The sequence below is a fragment of the Blennius ocellaris genome (assembly GCF_963422515.1).
Source record: "Blennius ocellaris genome assembly, chromosome: 3".
In the NCBI taxonomy this organism is placed as follows: Eukaryota; Metazoa; Chordata; class Actinopteri; order Blenniiformes; family Blenniidae; genus Blennius; species Blennius ocellaris.
In genome coordinates, this window is record NC_137652.1 from 27,464,170 (window position 1) to 27,481,911 (window position 17,742).

A 17,742-nucleotide genomic window follows, 5' to 3' on the forward strand; every position below is an offset into this window, starting at 1 on the left:
GCTGTTTAACGTCCAAAAAATAGAGAAAAGCTTTTGCAAATAGAGAACTGAGCCAAAACACGCGGGAGCCTCGTGCTGGTGTGACCTCCCACCAGTAGAGGGCGCCGTTCAAAAGTTCGAGCACGACAACCTTCGGAACCAGCGGGGAGGACGAGAACAGGCCCGGAAAGGAGGGCCCCGTGATTGGCTCTTTTGAGGAGGGAAGTTTGCCGGCGTGGTAGTGGATCTTCGGTGTGTGTCCCCCCCAACCTCCCCTCCGAGCGCTCCCGTTAACCTTCCCGCTTCTGCGCAGCTCGACCCGGCCACAGCCATCCAGCCTGCTCCCCCCTTCCTGTGTGTCCACTCGCCCCGTGAGAGCAGCATGTCTGATTACGGCGCTCTTCCCTCGAACGGAGTCGGCGCTGGGATGAAAAAAGACGCGTTTGCGGATGCAGTACAGCGGGCTAGACAGGTAACCGAGGCGGCCCTCGCGCCGGAGGAGGCGGATGTTAAGCGGCTCTTGAGGGAACCGTTAGCTCCGGCCACAATGCTAAGAGGCTACAATGCTAAGCGGCTACGAAGCTAAGCGGCTAGCTGTTAGCTCTGCCATTCATTTGTCCAACACGCCGCCGATCTTCGACATTTAGATCAAAAATACTTCCATATTTAGGAAGCGAGAATGTTTTTCCACCTACTTATAATAATTCAACCTCATCGGGGTCACGGATTATGTGGAGTGGAACCAAGTTAAGGGGTCAACGAGGGAAACTATTATGATGACATGTAATGAGTAATCTGTTCACAGCAGTATCTGAAAAAAGAAACTAAAGTGGCTCTTTGTATTAAATATTAACAGCTCCGAGGTGCCCAGTTAATAAAACCGCTGATTTCATATCCACTTAATCTTTTTCACATTTGGAGGGAACAATGCAGACGATACACCTGACTTCAGACCGGCTATGAGAAGCGTGATGATATTTATTAACGGTGCTTCGGGAGTTTTTTTTTTTGACAGTTTGCCCCTTTGTCGAGCCACCAATAGGTGACGATTAATAGTGAGGTTATCATTAATGAGAATTTATCTATTCTCAACTGTGATTATATCATGTCACATGTCCCAGGATCGACATAATAGGATTTTGTTGATCAACATTTACTGCTCACGTTTATTTTTCCTTTCCTCTATAATTGTAAGCTCATCTCCTGTCTTAGTTAATCTGGATTGGATCCTGATGGCAATACAGAGACGGCAAAAACTTCTATTTGTGTAGCTCCTCTGAGCTCATCAAGGGAGATCCCAATCGTCACCCTGGCTGACCCAGAGCCCACGTCTCTGAAATGTTTTCCAAGGTCACTCCAGTGCAAGAGGCAACCGAGAAGCATCCAAACCAACTTGGTGGCTCCTCGTTGCGTAGTAGCAGATCTGCCTCACGTTCCTGTCATCCTGGATAGTGACGTTTTAGATTTGTGGTGTATTTGGTCTGTATTTCACACAATACAGCCTCATGTGAATTGAACAGAGGACAAAAGATGAATGGATCAATATCTGCGTTTGCGACCCATTTGTCCACTTTTACACTCTCTCAGTGTTCTTTCACTGGCTCGGGATCTGATCGGCTTTGCATGTCCAGTTTCCATGACTCTGATTTCAGTTTCCTCAAATTTTCAATAATGTTTATATTTGCACAAAGGCTAGAAGTTGGTGCTTCAGTTCAAGAATTACTTGGTCAATGTGTTTCTTCCTCTCTGTTGTTTTCCAAAAAAAGCTTTTAAATGCATTTCTTTTTGTTCTGTTATTTGCTCTGGTTTTAAGATTAAACTGATTATAATGGGTCGGAGGAATGCTGCAAAAGTGTGAAAGCATACAGTACATAACCACGTATGGTGAAAAGATCACCTGCATTCTTTTCGAAACCAGAAAAAAAAGCTTAAAGTCTTCGTTATCTTATCTTTTTTTTAAAATCCAATACTTTCTCTTTTGTCTTGTTTAGATTGCAGCTAAAATTGGTGGCGATGGCGTTCCCTCAATGACCAACAATGGAGCGGCTGAGAGTTTTCCATTCACGCCACAGAAGCGATCCCTGGAAGAAGCAGGTGAGAGAGCCGGACCAGACGCTCGCTCCGTGTGCGTTCCTGTTTCCACATTGTAACGCTAACATTTTCGTTTGTTCGCAGATGAGCCTGATGCCAAGAAATTAGCATCACAGAGTGAAAGAGATTCTGCGTCATGTATGTGTAATACTGTTAACCCCTCAACGATTGCCATTGATTCATTTTCTGATCATCTCATCTTGTTTTTCTTCACTTGCAGCAATTGAAGCTCAGCTAGCAGCTCTGTCCCAACAAAGGTATGCATTTATTGTGTCGCGTATTTTAAATTGCTTGTGTTCCTGGCAATATTTGCGTATATCATATTGTTTCATGTGTGTCTGCAGTGTCCGGCCTTCAACAATGACAGAAGAGTGTCGAGTGCCGGATGCCATGGTTGGCCTCAGTGAGTTCTGACAAATTCCATCTGCAGTTCAAGCAGGAGAAGCATGCGCTCAGAGTTTAATTCAACACATCATTTTTATCGCTTTTCCCTGCAGTCATTGGCCGAGGAGGTGAACAGATTAACAAAATCCAGCAGGATTCTGGCTGCAAGGTTCAAATCGCACACGGTGAGCTACATGGTATCCTAACTTTTATTACGTCAACACAATTAAACTCATATCCTGCTTGATTATTTTGTTCTGAGTCGACTCTCTCTGTTTGGTTTGGGCTCGTAGACAGCGCCGGCCTTCCAGAGCGAAGTGTTTCTCTGACGGGGTCACCAGATGCCATACAGTAAGTTATTCCTACGAAATGTATCGGTGGGAAATTCCATTCTATGGATTTTGCCTATTAATTGTCTATTATGTATTCTTATTAAGGACTTTGTAGTATTGTTCAATCAAATATAACATACAATTAATCCTCCCTTTTGTCATCTGAATTTGCCTCCAGGAGAGCGAAGGCTCTGATCGACGACATCGTCTCCAGGGGTCACGACTCCCCGAATGGTCAGTCAGGTTCCATGCAAGAGATGATCATCCCTGCAGGAAAGGCTGGCCTCATCATCGGGAAAGGAGGAGAGACGATCAAACAGCTGCAGGTGAGATTCACAGTGTTCTTTAGAGCTCTGATGATCTACCGAGTGAATACCTCACTGCACCATCACTGTACGACCACGCTTGTGTTTTCTGAATCTGACGCACAGAAAATACGGGTAAGATTGCTGAGATTTTTTTAATTTCATTTTTTAAAAAATTTCCAGGAGCGAGCTGGAGTTAAAATGATTCTTATTCAAGATGGCTCTCAGCCTCCCAACGTAGATAAACCCCTGCGCATCATCGGAGACCCCTACAAAGTGCAGGTACTTTTTAAAACGCACAGAGGAAACTTTCTGTCAGTCACCACATCTGTTGGTCCCGTCTCACTACTTTTGTTTTTGTTTGATTCTCAGCAAGCAAAGGATATGGTCAATGAGATTCTACGAGAGAGGGACCATGCTGGCTTTGGAGACAGAAACGAATATGGATCCAGGATGGGCGGAGGTGGAGGTGGAGGTGGAGGTGGTGGTGGTGGTGGTGGCGGCGGCGGCGGCGGTGGCGGCGGAGGCGGAGGAGGAGGCGGCATTGAAGTAAGTCTAAAGTCTGTGCCTTTAATTACAAACACAGTCACTACAATGGTTGCAGTACTGCCCCCTGACCCTCCTGTACCGTGGCATCAACTCCCTCTGAGTGAATGAATCTATTCTGCACTCTTCCTCTTCTGCAGCTGGACGTCAAGCATCCTTTCTCATTTAAAACTACTAAGCTCCACTTTAACTTGTATAGCACTAAATGCACAGTCTTTTCTTGAAAAACCAACAATTCCACATGAGTGAGCAGAGGAGACGATGGAAAGGGGGGAAAAAACCCAAACTCTTTGAACAGGAAGAAACCTACAGAACCAGATTCAGGGGTCTGTGTTTTATCACAATCCGAGAGAGGAAAACTACAGTTAATCTCAGTTTTTATGTCTTTAAGACACACTTCTAACTTCATTAGTTGATCAGTATTATCATAGATAACTCGGTTTGTCTTATCGGCATAATGTTGGAAGTTAGTGGAGAGTTTCCTGATATTCCCGACGCATGTATAATGTGAAAAGTTCTTCTTCACTTCTTTTGTTTCTCCAGCTCTTCTTCCTCAAGTCTTTACATCTTCACCTTTCCAACGGCCTCCCTCTCATTTGCACACTTGTATTTTGTCTTGTTTCTCCTTTAATTCTCTTCAAGGCAGACCTCCACCTCTCAAGGTTCTGATCAGAGTCACTGCATTGTTCTGAATACGTCCTCGCTCTTTTCTTGTTTCTTCCATCTTTAAAAACCCTCCAGATCGCCGTGCCACGACACTCTGTGGGAGTTGTGATTGGTCGCAATGGCGAAATGATCAAGAAGATCCAGAGCGACGCCGGAGTGAAGATTCAGTTCAAGCCAGGTGAACCCTTCAGATGTTCCTGAATGATCAGACCACGTTACATGAAGATGAACGTCGTGTCTGTCAGGATATGAGAAAAGAGTAAAGCGGTTGATCACCTCGGTGACCATCGCTGCTCTGGCAGTTTATAGTTGGCTCTTTTGGAGGGAAAATCCCTCCCATGTTTTCACACTAGCTGTATAAATTCTTTGTTGATGAACTGTTCTTTTCTAATCTTTCACTGTCCAGATGACGGCACAGGCCCTGAGAAGATAGCCCACATTATGGGACCACCAGACCAGTGTCAGCATGCCGCTTCCATCATCACCGACCTGCTGCAGAGCATCCGCGCACGAGAGGAGGGCGGGCAAGGGGTCAGTACAGACGGCGGACGCAAGTGCCGATGGTGAACTCTATTGAGTTTGATGTGCATGGTGCTAATGTGCATGTGGTGCGGTGTGTGTTCAATGCACAGGGCCCTCCTGGCGGAGGGATGCCTCCTGGTGGCCGAGGGCGGGGTAGAGGTCAGGGAAACTGGGGTCCTCCCGGGGACGAGGTGACCTTCTCCATCCCCGCTCACAAATGTGGGCTGGTCATTGGTAGAGGGGGCGAGAACGTGAAGGCCATCAACCAAGAAACCGGCGCGTTTGTAGAGATCTCTCGTCAGCCTCCGCCCAACGGCGACCCGAACTTCAAACTCTTCATCATCCGAGGGTCCCCGCAGCAGATCGACCACGCAAAGCAGCTCATAGAGGAGAAGATTGAGGTTCGTTCGTCCAAAACGGGTCCCGGGAAGATACTCCGATGCATGTTACGGTGTCTCAGTGGGCCTGGTTTCACGCTCGAGGAATCACATCGTCGTCCCATTTGTGGATTCGGTCCTGTCCAGTTTGTCTGATGCATGAAGTTTTCCGATTCTAGGAAATCTGACGAACACGCAGAGATGTGTCTCCAATGCTTTGTCTTTGTGCTCGTACAACTCTTAATCTGAGTTCTTTGGTTCTGTCACATGTGTAGTAGTTGAACCTATTCATCACTTGATGAGTTGAAGATAATGGAAACTTTAATCTTGTGTTGTTGCACATGAACATACTCAAAGAAATTCAATAACGGGCAGAAACATTTAAGACAGACTTTTTCTGAACTCCACATAAATGCAACAGATCCATTACATTTATGTTATTGGTCCCAGTTAACAGGTTTTAAATGGGCTCACCAGGTAATGCCTGATGGGACACTTTCCCAGCAGTCCTGTATGCTGGGTTTCTAACAATCTGAGAACATTGTTGTGGGTTCTCTTTGTGGCTGATATTTTATGAAGCGGTCATCATATAAAGGAGTGAAAGCCGTTACGATCGGTGGTTTCGATGGTTCATTAATTTCAGTGTCTTGGCACCTCGTTGTGTTCGCTCCTGTATCTAACCACACCACAGCCGGTCTGTGCTTCGTGAGCCCAGTTGATCTGCTTGATGTGTGTGTGTGTGTGTGTTCACATATAAACCACACCAACAGAGCGTCTGTTCAAACCGAACCAGACGACATCCGGGTTTCATCTGAACGGAACAAGTGAACAATATCGGCCAACAGATTTTCGGTGAAATGCATCATAAGTCATTTGTCTTTTTCCTCCTGTGTTATTAAGGCACCACTGTGTCCGGTGGGTGGGGGTCCCGGTCCAGGAGCACCAAGTGGTCCAATGGGTCCCTATAATCCCAACCCTTATAATCCAGGGCCTCCTGGTGGAGCTCCACAGTAAGTACAACCTGCTCATTACACTTTAATGGCCCACAGTGAACCAGTGCAGGTGATGTGACTGGTTCTGCCTGTCGTTGCAGCCAAGGTGGACCCGGTGGTCCCGGTGGTCCCGGTGGTCCTCAGTACTGCCCTCAGGGCTGGGGGAGTACCTACCAGCAGTGGCAAGCCCCAAGTCCACATGACCCCAGTGAGTTCCTGGCTCTGTGAACCACGTTGCATGTCGTCTTCCCTGCGTCGCTAATTTCTCCCACTTCCGCCTTTTCTCCACCTCCTCCTGCCAGATAAGGGCAATGCAGACCCAAACGCAGCGTGGGCTGCCTATTATGCGCAATACTATGGCCAACAGCCTGGTGGCGCCATGGGCGGTCAGAACCCTGGACCTGCAGCGCCTGGGGACCAGGGTCCGCAAGCACAGACAGCCGGCGGCCAACCGGACTACACTAAGGCTTGGGAGGAGTATTATAAGAAGATTGGCATGAGTAAGTTGGAGCCAGTGAGGCGGATTGAAGACGTATTTGTTTTAATTTTGATGATGATCAGTCAGTTGGCTTGAGTGACGGATGCGATCACGCGAGCTGTCCTTAACTAGCAGCATTCTGCAGGCTAAGCGGTTGAATGTTAAATTGCGTGCTTGCAGCCCAGCCAGCCGGAGGAGCTGCAGCGGCCCCAGGCGCCCCGGCGGCTGCCGCCGCCGCCGCCGCCGCGGCCCCGGCCGCGGGCGGAGGTGCCGGCGGTGGCCAGCAGGACTACAGCGCAGCCTGGGCCGAGTACTACAGACAGCAGGCGGCGTACTACGGGCAAGGAGGACAGGCTCCTGGGCAGGCGGCTGCTCCACAGCAGGGACAACAGGTGAGCTGGAAAGATCTGCTCCCACACTCGTGCATGTAATAAAGTAAACAACCCAGAAGAACAGCTTTTGCATTAATTTGGGGATTAATTCTCCCAAGAATTTCGTGGGGAAAAGACTCACACTTTGTTATAAAATATATTTTAAGTAAGATTTGTGGGGGGGGGGGGGGGGTTTGTCTTTTTCAGTTTTCACATTTTCTTTTCAAAGGTTTCTGTGTAGACGTGATGCTTTTCTGAAATGAAAACGTAAAAAAACTATGCATTTATCATCTGAAACGTGTAAACGGGACTTGGGAGCAAAAAAAGATCTGCTGTCCTTTTTTTTTTCTTTTTCTTTAAAAAAAAAAAATAAAGACCGAGACGTTTCTGCTCAGCGGAACAAGAACTCGCTATGACGAAGCTTGAAAGCGCCTTAATTAAAAGCGTTGATTGTTAGTCTGTATTCGAGTCCTGCGGGGGGAAATGGGGACTGCTTGAAGCGGGTTGAGCTGAATCCTCTTCCTGTGCCGTCTCTTTCAGGCGCAGTAACCGCGTCTCCTGGTCTTCTCTGGAGGAATCGTCGGACTTGTTTGATATCTACTTTTTTGGGGCTTAAAAAAGGTGCAGTGTGTAGGATTTAGTGGCATGTAGCAGTGAACACTGCTGCCCTCACCAACCCCTCCCAAGCATTTCCAGCAGTGACCGAGAACCTCCCGGACAGTTGTCTTCTCTCTGGACCCGTGTTTAGACGGTCTGTCTGTCTGGTGGTGAAACGTGTAGATATGAAGGGCTCACCCCGAGGCCGTGGACGCCGTGTCTTAGTTTCAGATGGTTAAACACTCATGAAAAGTGTATTTAATTTCACATATTCCCTATAAATCTTACACACTGGATCTTAATTGAAAGAAGGCCAATGGTTTTGCTCATTCAGCCAGACATTTCACAAAATAAATGTTCAAGTGTTTTTTTTTTTTGTGAGAGAAAGAGAAAAGGGAACATGTTTTGCCCCAAAGCACTAAATAACAACCTCTGTCATTATCTTTATTTTCCCCACCGCCTCACACATCCCCTTTTAAATATATCCGATTGTTTGGAGGGATTTCTTTAAAAAAAAAAAAAAAAAAAAGTGAAGTAATAAGCATCTTTGATTGCAAGCTAGCACAACAGCATCTCGTCACTGTCTCACATTCATAGTTTTTCCCCCCTTTCAGTCTCCTTAGGGTAAAACTGTCCTGCAGTATTTTGAATATCTTCAGAAATGTTTGTATCAAAGGAAATGTCGACCTTTTTTTTTTTTTTTCTTTTTCTCTTCTTGGTACTTTTGTAACTTCATTCTCTGTGTTTTAAGTTGCAGGAGTGTTTCTCCCTTCTGTCATGAGTCCATACTTCTAATTTTATTTTGTCTGGGTAAGATCCTCGAGGGTTTTGTGTGTGTGTGTGTGTGTGTGTGTGTGTGTGTGTGTGTGTGTGTGTGTGTGTGTGTGTGTGTGTGTGTGTGTGTGTGTGTGTGTGTGTGTGTGTGTGTGTGTGTGTGTGTGTGTGTGTGTGTGTGTGTGTGTGTGTCAGTATACAGTGAATGCTACTGAACAGAAAATTGTGTGAGTTATCTTTGTTAAGGCATCAGTCCTGCTACATGTAGGTTGGCTGTTTGTATGCTTGATTGCCCTTTGTTTAATTTTTACATCTTCAATGTTCAATTATTATTTTTTTTTTTATCAATAGATTCTGTTATTGTATGCTGATTTTTTTTTTTTTAATGTTATTTTTTACAGCTTGTTTTTAAAGACTTAAATAAAAACGTTGAAACTGCCACTGCTGCATGTGATCGTGAGCATTTTGTGAGCCCCGACTAACATTTCTTTATGCTGGAAGTATGTGTCACAACACTCAGGCGACATCTTCATTTCCAGTATAGCATCAGGTCATTGCATGTCTTAAGTTGCAGTCGATTTAATGTCCTGCCATGTTTTTCTGGCAGTTTTGAGGCGGAGCTTATTTTGAATCTCTGCTTATGCATCTTTATTTCTTTACATGTATTTTTGGTAGTTGACTATTTTATTCAATCTTTTTGTCACTCGGTATCTTCCATGCATTTCCATTTAGCAGTTTTTAGTTTTTTTTTTTTTTAGTTTTTACCATTCACTTTAATTTTTTTCTATCTGGTCATGTGATGGTTTAGTTTTGCAGCCATGTCATCTTGTGTCGATTAGTATTTGAATTGGCATGGGGTTTTTTGTGGTCATTTTCCTATTTTCTATTTGGTTTGGGTGCTTTTGTGTCCTTTGTGAAGTCATTTTACATCATTGTCTGAGGATGAGGTTTGTTCTGTTTATTTCATTGCACCAGACATATTTTTTTCTTTCCGGTCATTTTTCATCTGTGCATATTTTGTGGTCAGTGTGTAATTTCTTTTGTCATTATTTGACCATATGAACACTGGCTACATGTTGTAGTTATTCTCTTTGTAGTCATTCTGGGCCTGATCATTTTTCAATTAATGCTGGGCTGGGTGTGTTCATGTGGATGTAGTCTGGGTTCCTCCCACAACCCAAAAAGAGTCTGTAGTTTTGTTTGGTGTGAATGTGAATGCTTGTAGTGGTCTGTCACCTGCCCTCGCACATTATGAGCTGGTATTGGTATCAGCTTTGGATGGATTCTGGGTCTTAGATGCGGGTGGCCTTATCTGCTCAACAGATTTTGCATTTCATTGTACTGGAAAGTTGTGTTTTGTTGGCCTTTCTGCATTTCTATCATCATTTTGTCCCTGGGAATGTGTGTTGATTCTATAATTTTAGGCTCTTGTTGGTCTTAGTGGTAATTTGTCAATCTTTTGTGGCTAGTTTTGGATATTTTCACTTTTATGTATTGGGAAAATCAGATTTTTCGCCTTTTTGTGGTTATTTTAAGCCTGTTAGTGTAAAGTTTGAGAGCTGTATTTTACCAGTGAAACGCTCCCCTTCCCGTCTGCTGAAACAAACACATTTAGTTGTCCTGTGTTAAATGTTTGTTTTGGTTTTGACGCACGTGTCCCTGGAGGGTTCCGGCGCCCTCGCGCGGCCCGCGGACCCACCGGGAGACGCCTGCGCGCGGCGGAGGGTCAGTTCACGGGGAGATGGCGCCCAGCTCGAAATCTGAAAAGGACGACAGCAAGCAAAAAACGCAACGGAGACACAAAGACCATGTCGTGAAGCTGCTCGTGCGGGGGAAGGTAGGCAGGAATCTGCCGCAAAGGACGCGAAACACTTGAGTTTGTTTTAATGACGAAGGCCTCTCGGCGTCTCGCGCTAATGGCTAACGGCTAACTAGCTCGACGGTGAGCTACGTGAAGGCTAACGGCTGCAGGTGGCTAATTTCTGCAAACTATGAAAACCTGGGGGTTTTTAGGGAACCGTGGCAGCGTTACTCGGCATTTTCAGCTGTCGCGATGCCTCAATAGATAATATACAAGAGCGGGAAAGTGCCCCTTGTTGAAGGCTGTGGTAACTTAATTTTAAACAGCTTTAACATTGGGAGGACTCTGCTAGCTCGCGCTAACAGGAGCTGTAGGAAATACATGTTTGGATCAAATGCGTCGGTTTTGCTCTGATTCAAGGTCTTCATGCAAGTAGTTTGCTCCCTTTGCGATCCAAAGTGAAACGATTCTCCTCCGTGCCACTTCACACGATTTGTCTGAATCTGGATGTGCATCATTGTGAGATTCAGATTAAATAAGATGCCATGTAAATAAATCCTTCTATTAAGTCCACCACAGAAGTGTGCAGTCCTGTTTTAGTCTACCAGACGTGCTTGGAAATGAATCACATGAGAAGTGGAGAACCACTGTTACTAGTCTGCTCATGTTGGTGTGAAGTTATCTCGATCACAGCTGTCTGTTGCACAACTACATTAAAATTCAAAGATCTATAGTTATGTGACTCGTAGAGGGAGAATTATGAATCACAGGCAACTCCAGAGCCCCTGGAAGCAGATGAGCCAATTTAGGCCAAATATACATGTTTATTGTGTGATGAAATCATGATTTTAGGCTGCTGGCAGTACACGTTCTTTCTCTGTTCGATTAGCTGATTCCAGTCAAACTGGTCTTCAAGATTATTTCACAAATCAGGCTTTAATTGATGGGTGAAGTGTTGATTTAAGCCTAATTTGGTTCGTTGATAAATACTTTTATATATCTAACATAGAGTCCAAGAAGACCCTCATCAAGACCTTAGTGGAACCAGGAACGCACAGTTGTGACCAGACCTCCTGGTGCCTGTCATTGCAGAAACCCAGGATTCCAGCGGTCTGGAAAATCAATCAGGGGCCATGATTCTTGATGGGGCCAACTTTATTTAAAACTAATTTGTCTTTGCCATGCCGTATTAGAATGTTAGGGGCATTCTTTTACAGACGTGTTCATTGTGTCCAGATGAACTGTCATTGTTGATGATGTTGAAAGCATTTCTATGCATGTCTTCTGTTATAAAGTGGTGACTGTGTTTGCTCTCTGGACTCTTCCGCAGCTGTCGGGACAGTTTTCTCAGCGCCTTTTCAGAAAGCTCCCGCCCCGGGTGTGTGTCCCATTAAAGAACATAGTCAGCGAGGAGTTCCTGAGAGCGGGGTTCGTGTGCTGTCTCGCTCATCTTTAAATTCACTGAGCTGCATCATGAGATGCAGCGCTGCTAATATTGATGCGTGCGTGTATGACAATAGTGCTGCTACACTTGTGGTTTCAGACATATATTTCTTGGCTTCACCAAATGTGGCCGCTACGTTCTGTCTTACACCAGCGACTGTGGAGAAGATGATTATTTCTCCTTTTATACCTATCATCTCTATTGGTGGGAGTTCAACCTACACAGTCGACTCAAGCAGGTGACTGGATAATTCAAAGTTAAACACCTTGATTCATTGTAATTGTAGTCATATTTCAGAAACTTGTGTTGGGTGTCTCATATTGATTTTCCTCCACAGGTCCATCATGTAAGGCTGTTTGCAGGGGAGGAAATTTGCAGTGATCTGTATCTGACTGTTTGCGAGTGGCCAAATGACCGCACCAAGATTGTCGTCTTTGGCTTCAAGTAAGAAATAATAATGAACACCCTGGTGAACATTGTTGTAATGTTTGCTAAAACTGTCTGTCTTGCCAGTACGCGCAGCTCAAGCTCGGTTCTGATGAACTTGATGATGAGTGACGAGAACAACAGAGACATCTACATCACCATCGCGTCAACGCCACCTCCCAAACCGTGTTCTCAGTGTTGTCCAGTTCCTTCAGCCACGACCATACGTACAGGTACACACACACACACACACACACACACACACACACACACACACACACACACACACACACACACACACACACACACACACACACACACACACACACACAGGGCCAATGTTTTGCTGCTCCTGCAGCTCCTCGCTCACTAAACGTCACCCTGTTCTCCCTCCAGGCAGCGGTGAGTGTCTGCAACATGGATTTGTGCTGAACAGCAGGTACCAGGTGGTTTATCCCTTCCCGACGTTCCAGCCGGCCTTCCAGCTGAAGAAGGATCAGGTCATCTTGCTGAACACCAGCTACTCTTTGGTGGCCTGCGGCATCTCACTCTGCCCCGGTATGACACACACACACATGTGGAGAAACGGCAGAATCACAACTTTTTGTACTTAATTCCAACTGAATTTGCAGATCAGATTCTTACACCTCCATCTGCTGGACAACTAGTACAACACCAAAGTCGTTGACCTGAATGTACTTGCTGCTGTTACTGACTTCAAAATGATGGTGCTTTTTTTTTGTCACATTGAGACGCTTCTGTATCAAACACACTGGAAACTGGTGGCGAGAGTACGTTGATGCAACGTATGCTCCGATTTTCATTAAAAAGAGTCTACACTGTCACCTGCTCTGGCTCACAGTAACCTGGAGGAGGTTTCTACATGCATCTCTGAGGGAACACAAAGACTCTGCCTGCAGCTGAAAATGTTAAACAAGCCAGGCAGTCTGCAGGGCTTTTTAAAAAAAAACAAAAAAAAACCTCTTTATGTTGCTTAGCTGTGTACAAAGGAACCGTTCCTCCTCTGGTTGTTGGTTTAGTTCTAATGACATCCATGAATAAAGACGTCCACATCATCCTATCAACATACGAAGGCCTGAAAGTCCTTGTTTTGGCTTAAGATGCCACTTTTTTTTTGTCTGCCGTTTCAACATTTGGTAACGTTTCCGTCCTGATTCTTTTGTCTTTCGCAGGTAAACCTGGCCAGTCGTCTCAGATCCTTTACACGAAAAGAATAACCCTGTCGAATCAAGCCTCGGCGTCTCCGTCCCCCACCAGCTCCGCCTCTCCTTCCTCACTACCTCAGGGACCTCCCGAAAACCGTCCCCCGCCGAACAGGCCTGGCCCCGTCCCCTCGTCTCCGAGCCACTCGCAAGCAGCCATGCGAGCGCGGGAGTTCGCTGCCGACCTTTTCAGGCGGGCTCAGGGAGGAGGAGGAGGAGGAGGAGGAGGAGGAGGAGGAGGAGACGGTAAAGAAAGTGAGGCCCTGGGCGAGAAGAGGACAGCTGGAGAAGTTGTGCGAATCCCGGGAATCAAAGAGATGAATGCAGAGAGTCTAAGAGAAGAGGAGGACGAGTGTAAAGAGGAGAGAAGGACTAGTTCACTTCAGGCATCTACGTCAGACGTTAGTCACACTCGGCCTCATTGCTCTGAGCAAGTGTCGTCTCCCGCACCGTCTTCGTCGTCTCAGTCGTCCTCGTCGTCCCAGTCGTCCTCATCCCACGAAGTCGGCCCAAGCGAGCCGGGATATGTCAACTATTCAAGGCTGCACTACCGTTTACAACAGCCAGGGGCAGCAGAGCAAAGTACAGGAGGTGAGAGGCGATTAAACATTATTTGAATAATCTGGATTGCAGGTTGAGATCCTATGAAAAGAAGTTCAGTCATCCAGTTTCGACCAAATATCAGGCATTTGATGCGAATGTCTCCTTCCAGTAACTATTTTTATTTTAACGGAGAAAATTTTCCCTCCGTTTCAATAACAAGCTGGAAGTGATGACAGTTCTCCTGCAGTGTTACGACGCAACAATGTCTGATTGTCCGTTTGATTTGATTCGTCACACCAGTGAATTTAAAAAGGCATGACTTTCTGCTTTCCTAAAACATTTGGGGAAACGGCACCACGAGACTAAATACACCGTTGAAGAACAAGAAATGCTCCCAGATGAAGGCTGAAACTGCCCAATCAGCCGTTTCCCCCCCATCTTCTCTTTCTTTAGGTTATGAAGACGACAAAGTGCAGCTGCCGTTCACCGTCACTGACCTGAAAGGACGAAACCTGCAGCTGGTCACCGGGAATCACAGCGGACAGGTTCGTGTGCTTGTGGCTGTACATTCTAAATGTTTGTGGGCATGTTCATGTGTTTTCTGAAACGATGGACGCTTTAAGGTCCATTACTGAGTTTTGTGTGTCTCTGAGTGAATCGGAGCTCGTTGTGCACACGTGATCAGGGATTGAACTGGAGTGAGACTCTGAGACAAGCTGCTGTGCTTCTGTCAGGAGCGTTTTCACGAGGGAATTTTGTGTGCGTTTCATCCTTTTCCTCTTGCAGAGCGTGTGTGTGGAGCAGCTGACTCTGGACTTTGAGTATCTTATCAATGAGGTGATCAGGAGCGACGCGGCCTGGGCTCCACAGTTCTGCTCCTTTAGCGACTATGACGTTGTGATACTGGAGGTCGGTACACACCGTCGTCTCTTATTGCTCTCATTATGGCTGTGTGTGTGTGGTTGTATGTGTGTGTGTGTGTGTGGACCGTCATCTTGCCTGGAGGTGCAGCTCACAGTACAGGAGTAACAGTTGGACGCCCTGAATTGCAATACCGATCTGCATTTTTACAGTTTTACAAACATCTAAAAGCCTCGTTGCATCAGCGATAGACGTACACTGGGAATTCTCTGAGTGGAAGTAGGTGAAGATATATGTGGTCCAACACGTTTGCTCCTCTGAAATCTGCCACCCGTTTTTCTGGTAAATCGCTTTTTTTTCTACAGCGACCAGTAATGGAGCTCTTGGTCTTGTGACACTGTGAAAACACACATTTTAAACCTCGATCAGATATTTTACCGTCGTCGCCTGGAAACTGTAGAGATTATTCCACCACTTAAGATGCAAAGGTTTTAGGAATCTGTTAAAGTTCACCAAACATAATATTGTGCGAGGTAAGTGTATGACTTTGCTCTTACACTCTTTTATATTTATATTTATATTTGAAAGTCAGTTTTATCTTGTTAGGTCAACAGGTTTAAGACAGTTACAATATGAATCGCTCTTTATTCAGCAGTCTGTTGTTGAGGCAGGAGTCCTGCTGGTAAAGGACTTTCCACACTGTTTCGCTGTTGTAGATTCAATAGAATCAGTATTTCCCGTGTTTCAACTCACTGAGGTACCGTGTGTTTGCGTGTCAGGTGTGTCCAGAGACCAACACTGTGATGATCAACATCGGCCTGCTGCTGCTGGCCTTCTCCACCTCGGACGAGGAGCACTGCAGGTGCTTGTCCTCCCCGTTCCGTCCCGGACCTCCGCCTGATGGAGTCATTGACTGGCTGCTTGTTTGCTCTCGTCTCCAGGCCGAACACGTACCATTCCAACCTGCAGGTGAGCTGGGACCTCAGCTCCGGTCTGTGTTGCACCGTGGGCGTCGGAGACCTGACGGAGGTGAAAGGTCAGACCAGGTGAGCAAGTGGATCTCACACCCTCCTCCGGTTTGGTTTTTTCCTTGCCAGTTGACAGTGTTGTCTGGATGTGTTTGTCAGTGGGAGCGTTTGGAGCTCTTACAGGAAGTCCTGCGTCAACACGGTGATGAAGTGGCTCGTTCCCGAGAGCAGCTCCCGCTACATCACCCGCATGACCAACGAAGCTCTGCACAAAGGTGAGTCCGGGGAGGGAAGGAGTCACAACCACGTCGACAAGGACGTGTCTGAATAGTGTGTCGTTCTAACTCCACGTTCAGCCTCTGAGAAAGCCTTGCTCCACTGTTGGACCGGATCTTTTCAGTATCGTTCAATTGCTGTGAGGCAAAACTGCTAACGATCAATGAATGAATGAATTATCAATAATAATCTTTTTTTTTTATTGATCAGCCAATCTGTAATGCATATTTACCAGCCATCATTGAAAGCTCCATGACTAAAAGTCACATATTTGACATGTTGAAAATGTGGAAAGAAAAAGCAGCTGAACTTGAACTGGACCTCTTCCTCTGGCCTGCAGGCTCGTCGCTGCAAGTGTTGGCAGACAGCGACCGATGTACCTGGATCGTGTTGTGAAGAGAGAAAGTGTCCACGTGTCAAAGTGTCTCTCTCAGACAGACACACACGCATACACACACGCACACACAGGGCCTCATCTTCAGTATGGAGTCAAATCTGCACTCATTCACAGGTTTTTGTTGACATGTCCAGTCAAATGCAGCAGATTCACGTCACGCAGTTCAGCAGATGACGTACTGTTAAGATGAAGTTTTATAATTTACTTTTTTTGTATTTGTGTTCTGTATTATTGGAAGAAACAAGAACTGGACTGAAAGATTTAGTTTTTACTTTTTGTTTTTATACATGAATATGTACTTGTCTTGTCTCCAACTGAACGTATGCAATATCTTCACCTGTGTCGCACTCACAAGGGGATTTCTTTGTGTATTTATGAATGAGTGCGTGTGTAAAATCTGACTGCTGCTTTTGGACGACTTGTTTAGTTCTTTTCTTTTCCTGGACCAGCTCACTGGAGCTGCGAGGATCCGTGGTGCTGCAGTATTTGAAACCAGATGGAGTGAACTTCACTTGCATCTCTTCTGTTTTCTTTGTTTGTTTTTGTTTTTGTTTTTTTTACATCCTGTCATGGGGCAAAAACTACGAGCAGTTACGTGGTTGCCATCATGCTGTGTAGTCATTGACATGGAAATATGTGCTGGGATATTTTGTTAGAATAAAATGTTGTTTTAAAAAGCTTTTCTGGGTCTGTTGTGTGGAACTGGAGGGATTAACTGAAGACACTCAATGCACTTTAGCATGTCCGGTTACTGACAATTACATGGTGGTGGACAGCAGCGCAGTGTTTCTATCTCGTCTGCAAAATGACCTTAAAACATAACAAATAATGCTGTGGCCAGGTTATTAAAGTGGGAACACTTGATTGGCCGAGCAGCGCCATGTCGTTTCTCCGTAACGTATTAAGATAGAATGTATACAATCGCACGTGGCGTGACTTCTCAGACAATACATGGGAGAGCAGTCATTTCATTAGTTAACGGTGAAGCTACAAATGTAAATCACAGGCTTAAGTCCAAAGATCACCCTGAGCAGACCTGAACTAGAACAAAAGTTCAGGACAAGGGTCGTCTTTTCAAAGCCCGCTCGCCTGCAATCAGTGTAAACATACTTTAGTTTCTTTAGTGCTCTACGGAGGCGTCTTGGTGTCCAGAAGGTTCCGAGGGACTTCCTTTCTGTCGTACCTTCTATTTTTACCGTGACCGTCCCGCACTCGCATGCTTGGTCCGCCGTCGTCGCCATAGCGATCCCAGCTCAACGAGTCGTGACGTCACGCCACGACTCGTTTCTTAAGGCAGAAATGGTTCAAACCCCATTTAAATAACCACAAAGCTCACAAAGGTTGCGTGACGTAGTTCATCTTTAGTATTCAACTTACAATACTGAGATA

General features: G+C 45.8%; 2 protein-coding genes across 2 annotated transcripts; both read left to right on the top strand.

Annotated features, from left to right (window-relative positions):
• The first annotated feature begins 156 nt into the window (after positions 1 to 156).
• Positions 157 to 8,855, top strand: khsrp (KH-type splicing regulatory protein). Its single transcript, XM_080494322.1, has 18 exons — positions 157 to 451; positions 1,971 to 2,073; positions 2,155 to 2,208; positions 2,291 to 2,327; positions 2,415 to 2,473; positions 2,568 to 2,651; positions 2,748 to 2,805; positions 2,965 to 3,112; positions 3,275 to 3,373; positions 3,464 to 3,640; positions 4,379 to 4,481; positions 4,710 to 4,834; positions 4,936 to 5,226; positions 6,103 to 6,212; positions 6,296 to 6,402; positions 6,497 to 6,694; positions 6,853 to 7,064; positions 7,584 to 8,855. The coding sequence occupies exons 1-18, from the start codon at positions 362 to 364 to the stop codon at positions 7,590 to 7,592; spliced, it is 2,064 nt and encodes a 687-aa protein (XP_080350448.1). The 5' UTR covers positions 157 to 361; the 3' UTR covers positions 7,593 to 8,855.
• Positions 8,856 to 10,145: 1,290 nt separating this feature from the next.
• On the top strand, positions 10,146 to 16,991 carry dcaf15 (DDB1 and CUL4 associated factor 15). The gene is made up of 13 exons (XM_080520279.1): positions 10,146 to 10,251; positions 11,546 to 11,643; positions 11,759 to 11,897; positions 11,997 to 12,103; positions 12,173 to 12,318; positions 12,482 to 12,643; positions 13,279 to 13,899; positions 14,305 to 14,396; positions 14,638 to 14,760; positions 15,492 to 15,574; positions 15,654 to 15,758; positions 15,840 to 15,955; positions 16,297 to 16,991. Exons 1-13 carry the CDS (start codon positions 10,156 to 10,158, stop codon positions 16,350 to 16,352), a joined length of 1,944 nt encoding a protein of 647 aa, XP_080376405.1. The 5' UTR covers positions 10,146 to 10,155; the 3' UTR covers positions 16,353 to 16,991.
• The last annotated feature ends 751 nt before the right edge of the window (positions 16,992 to 17,742 follow it).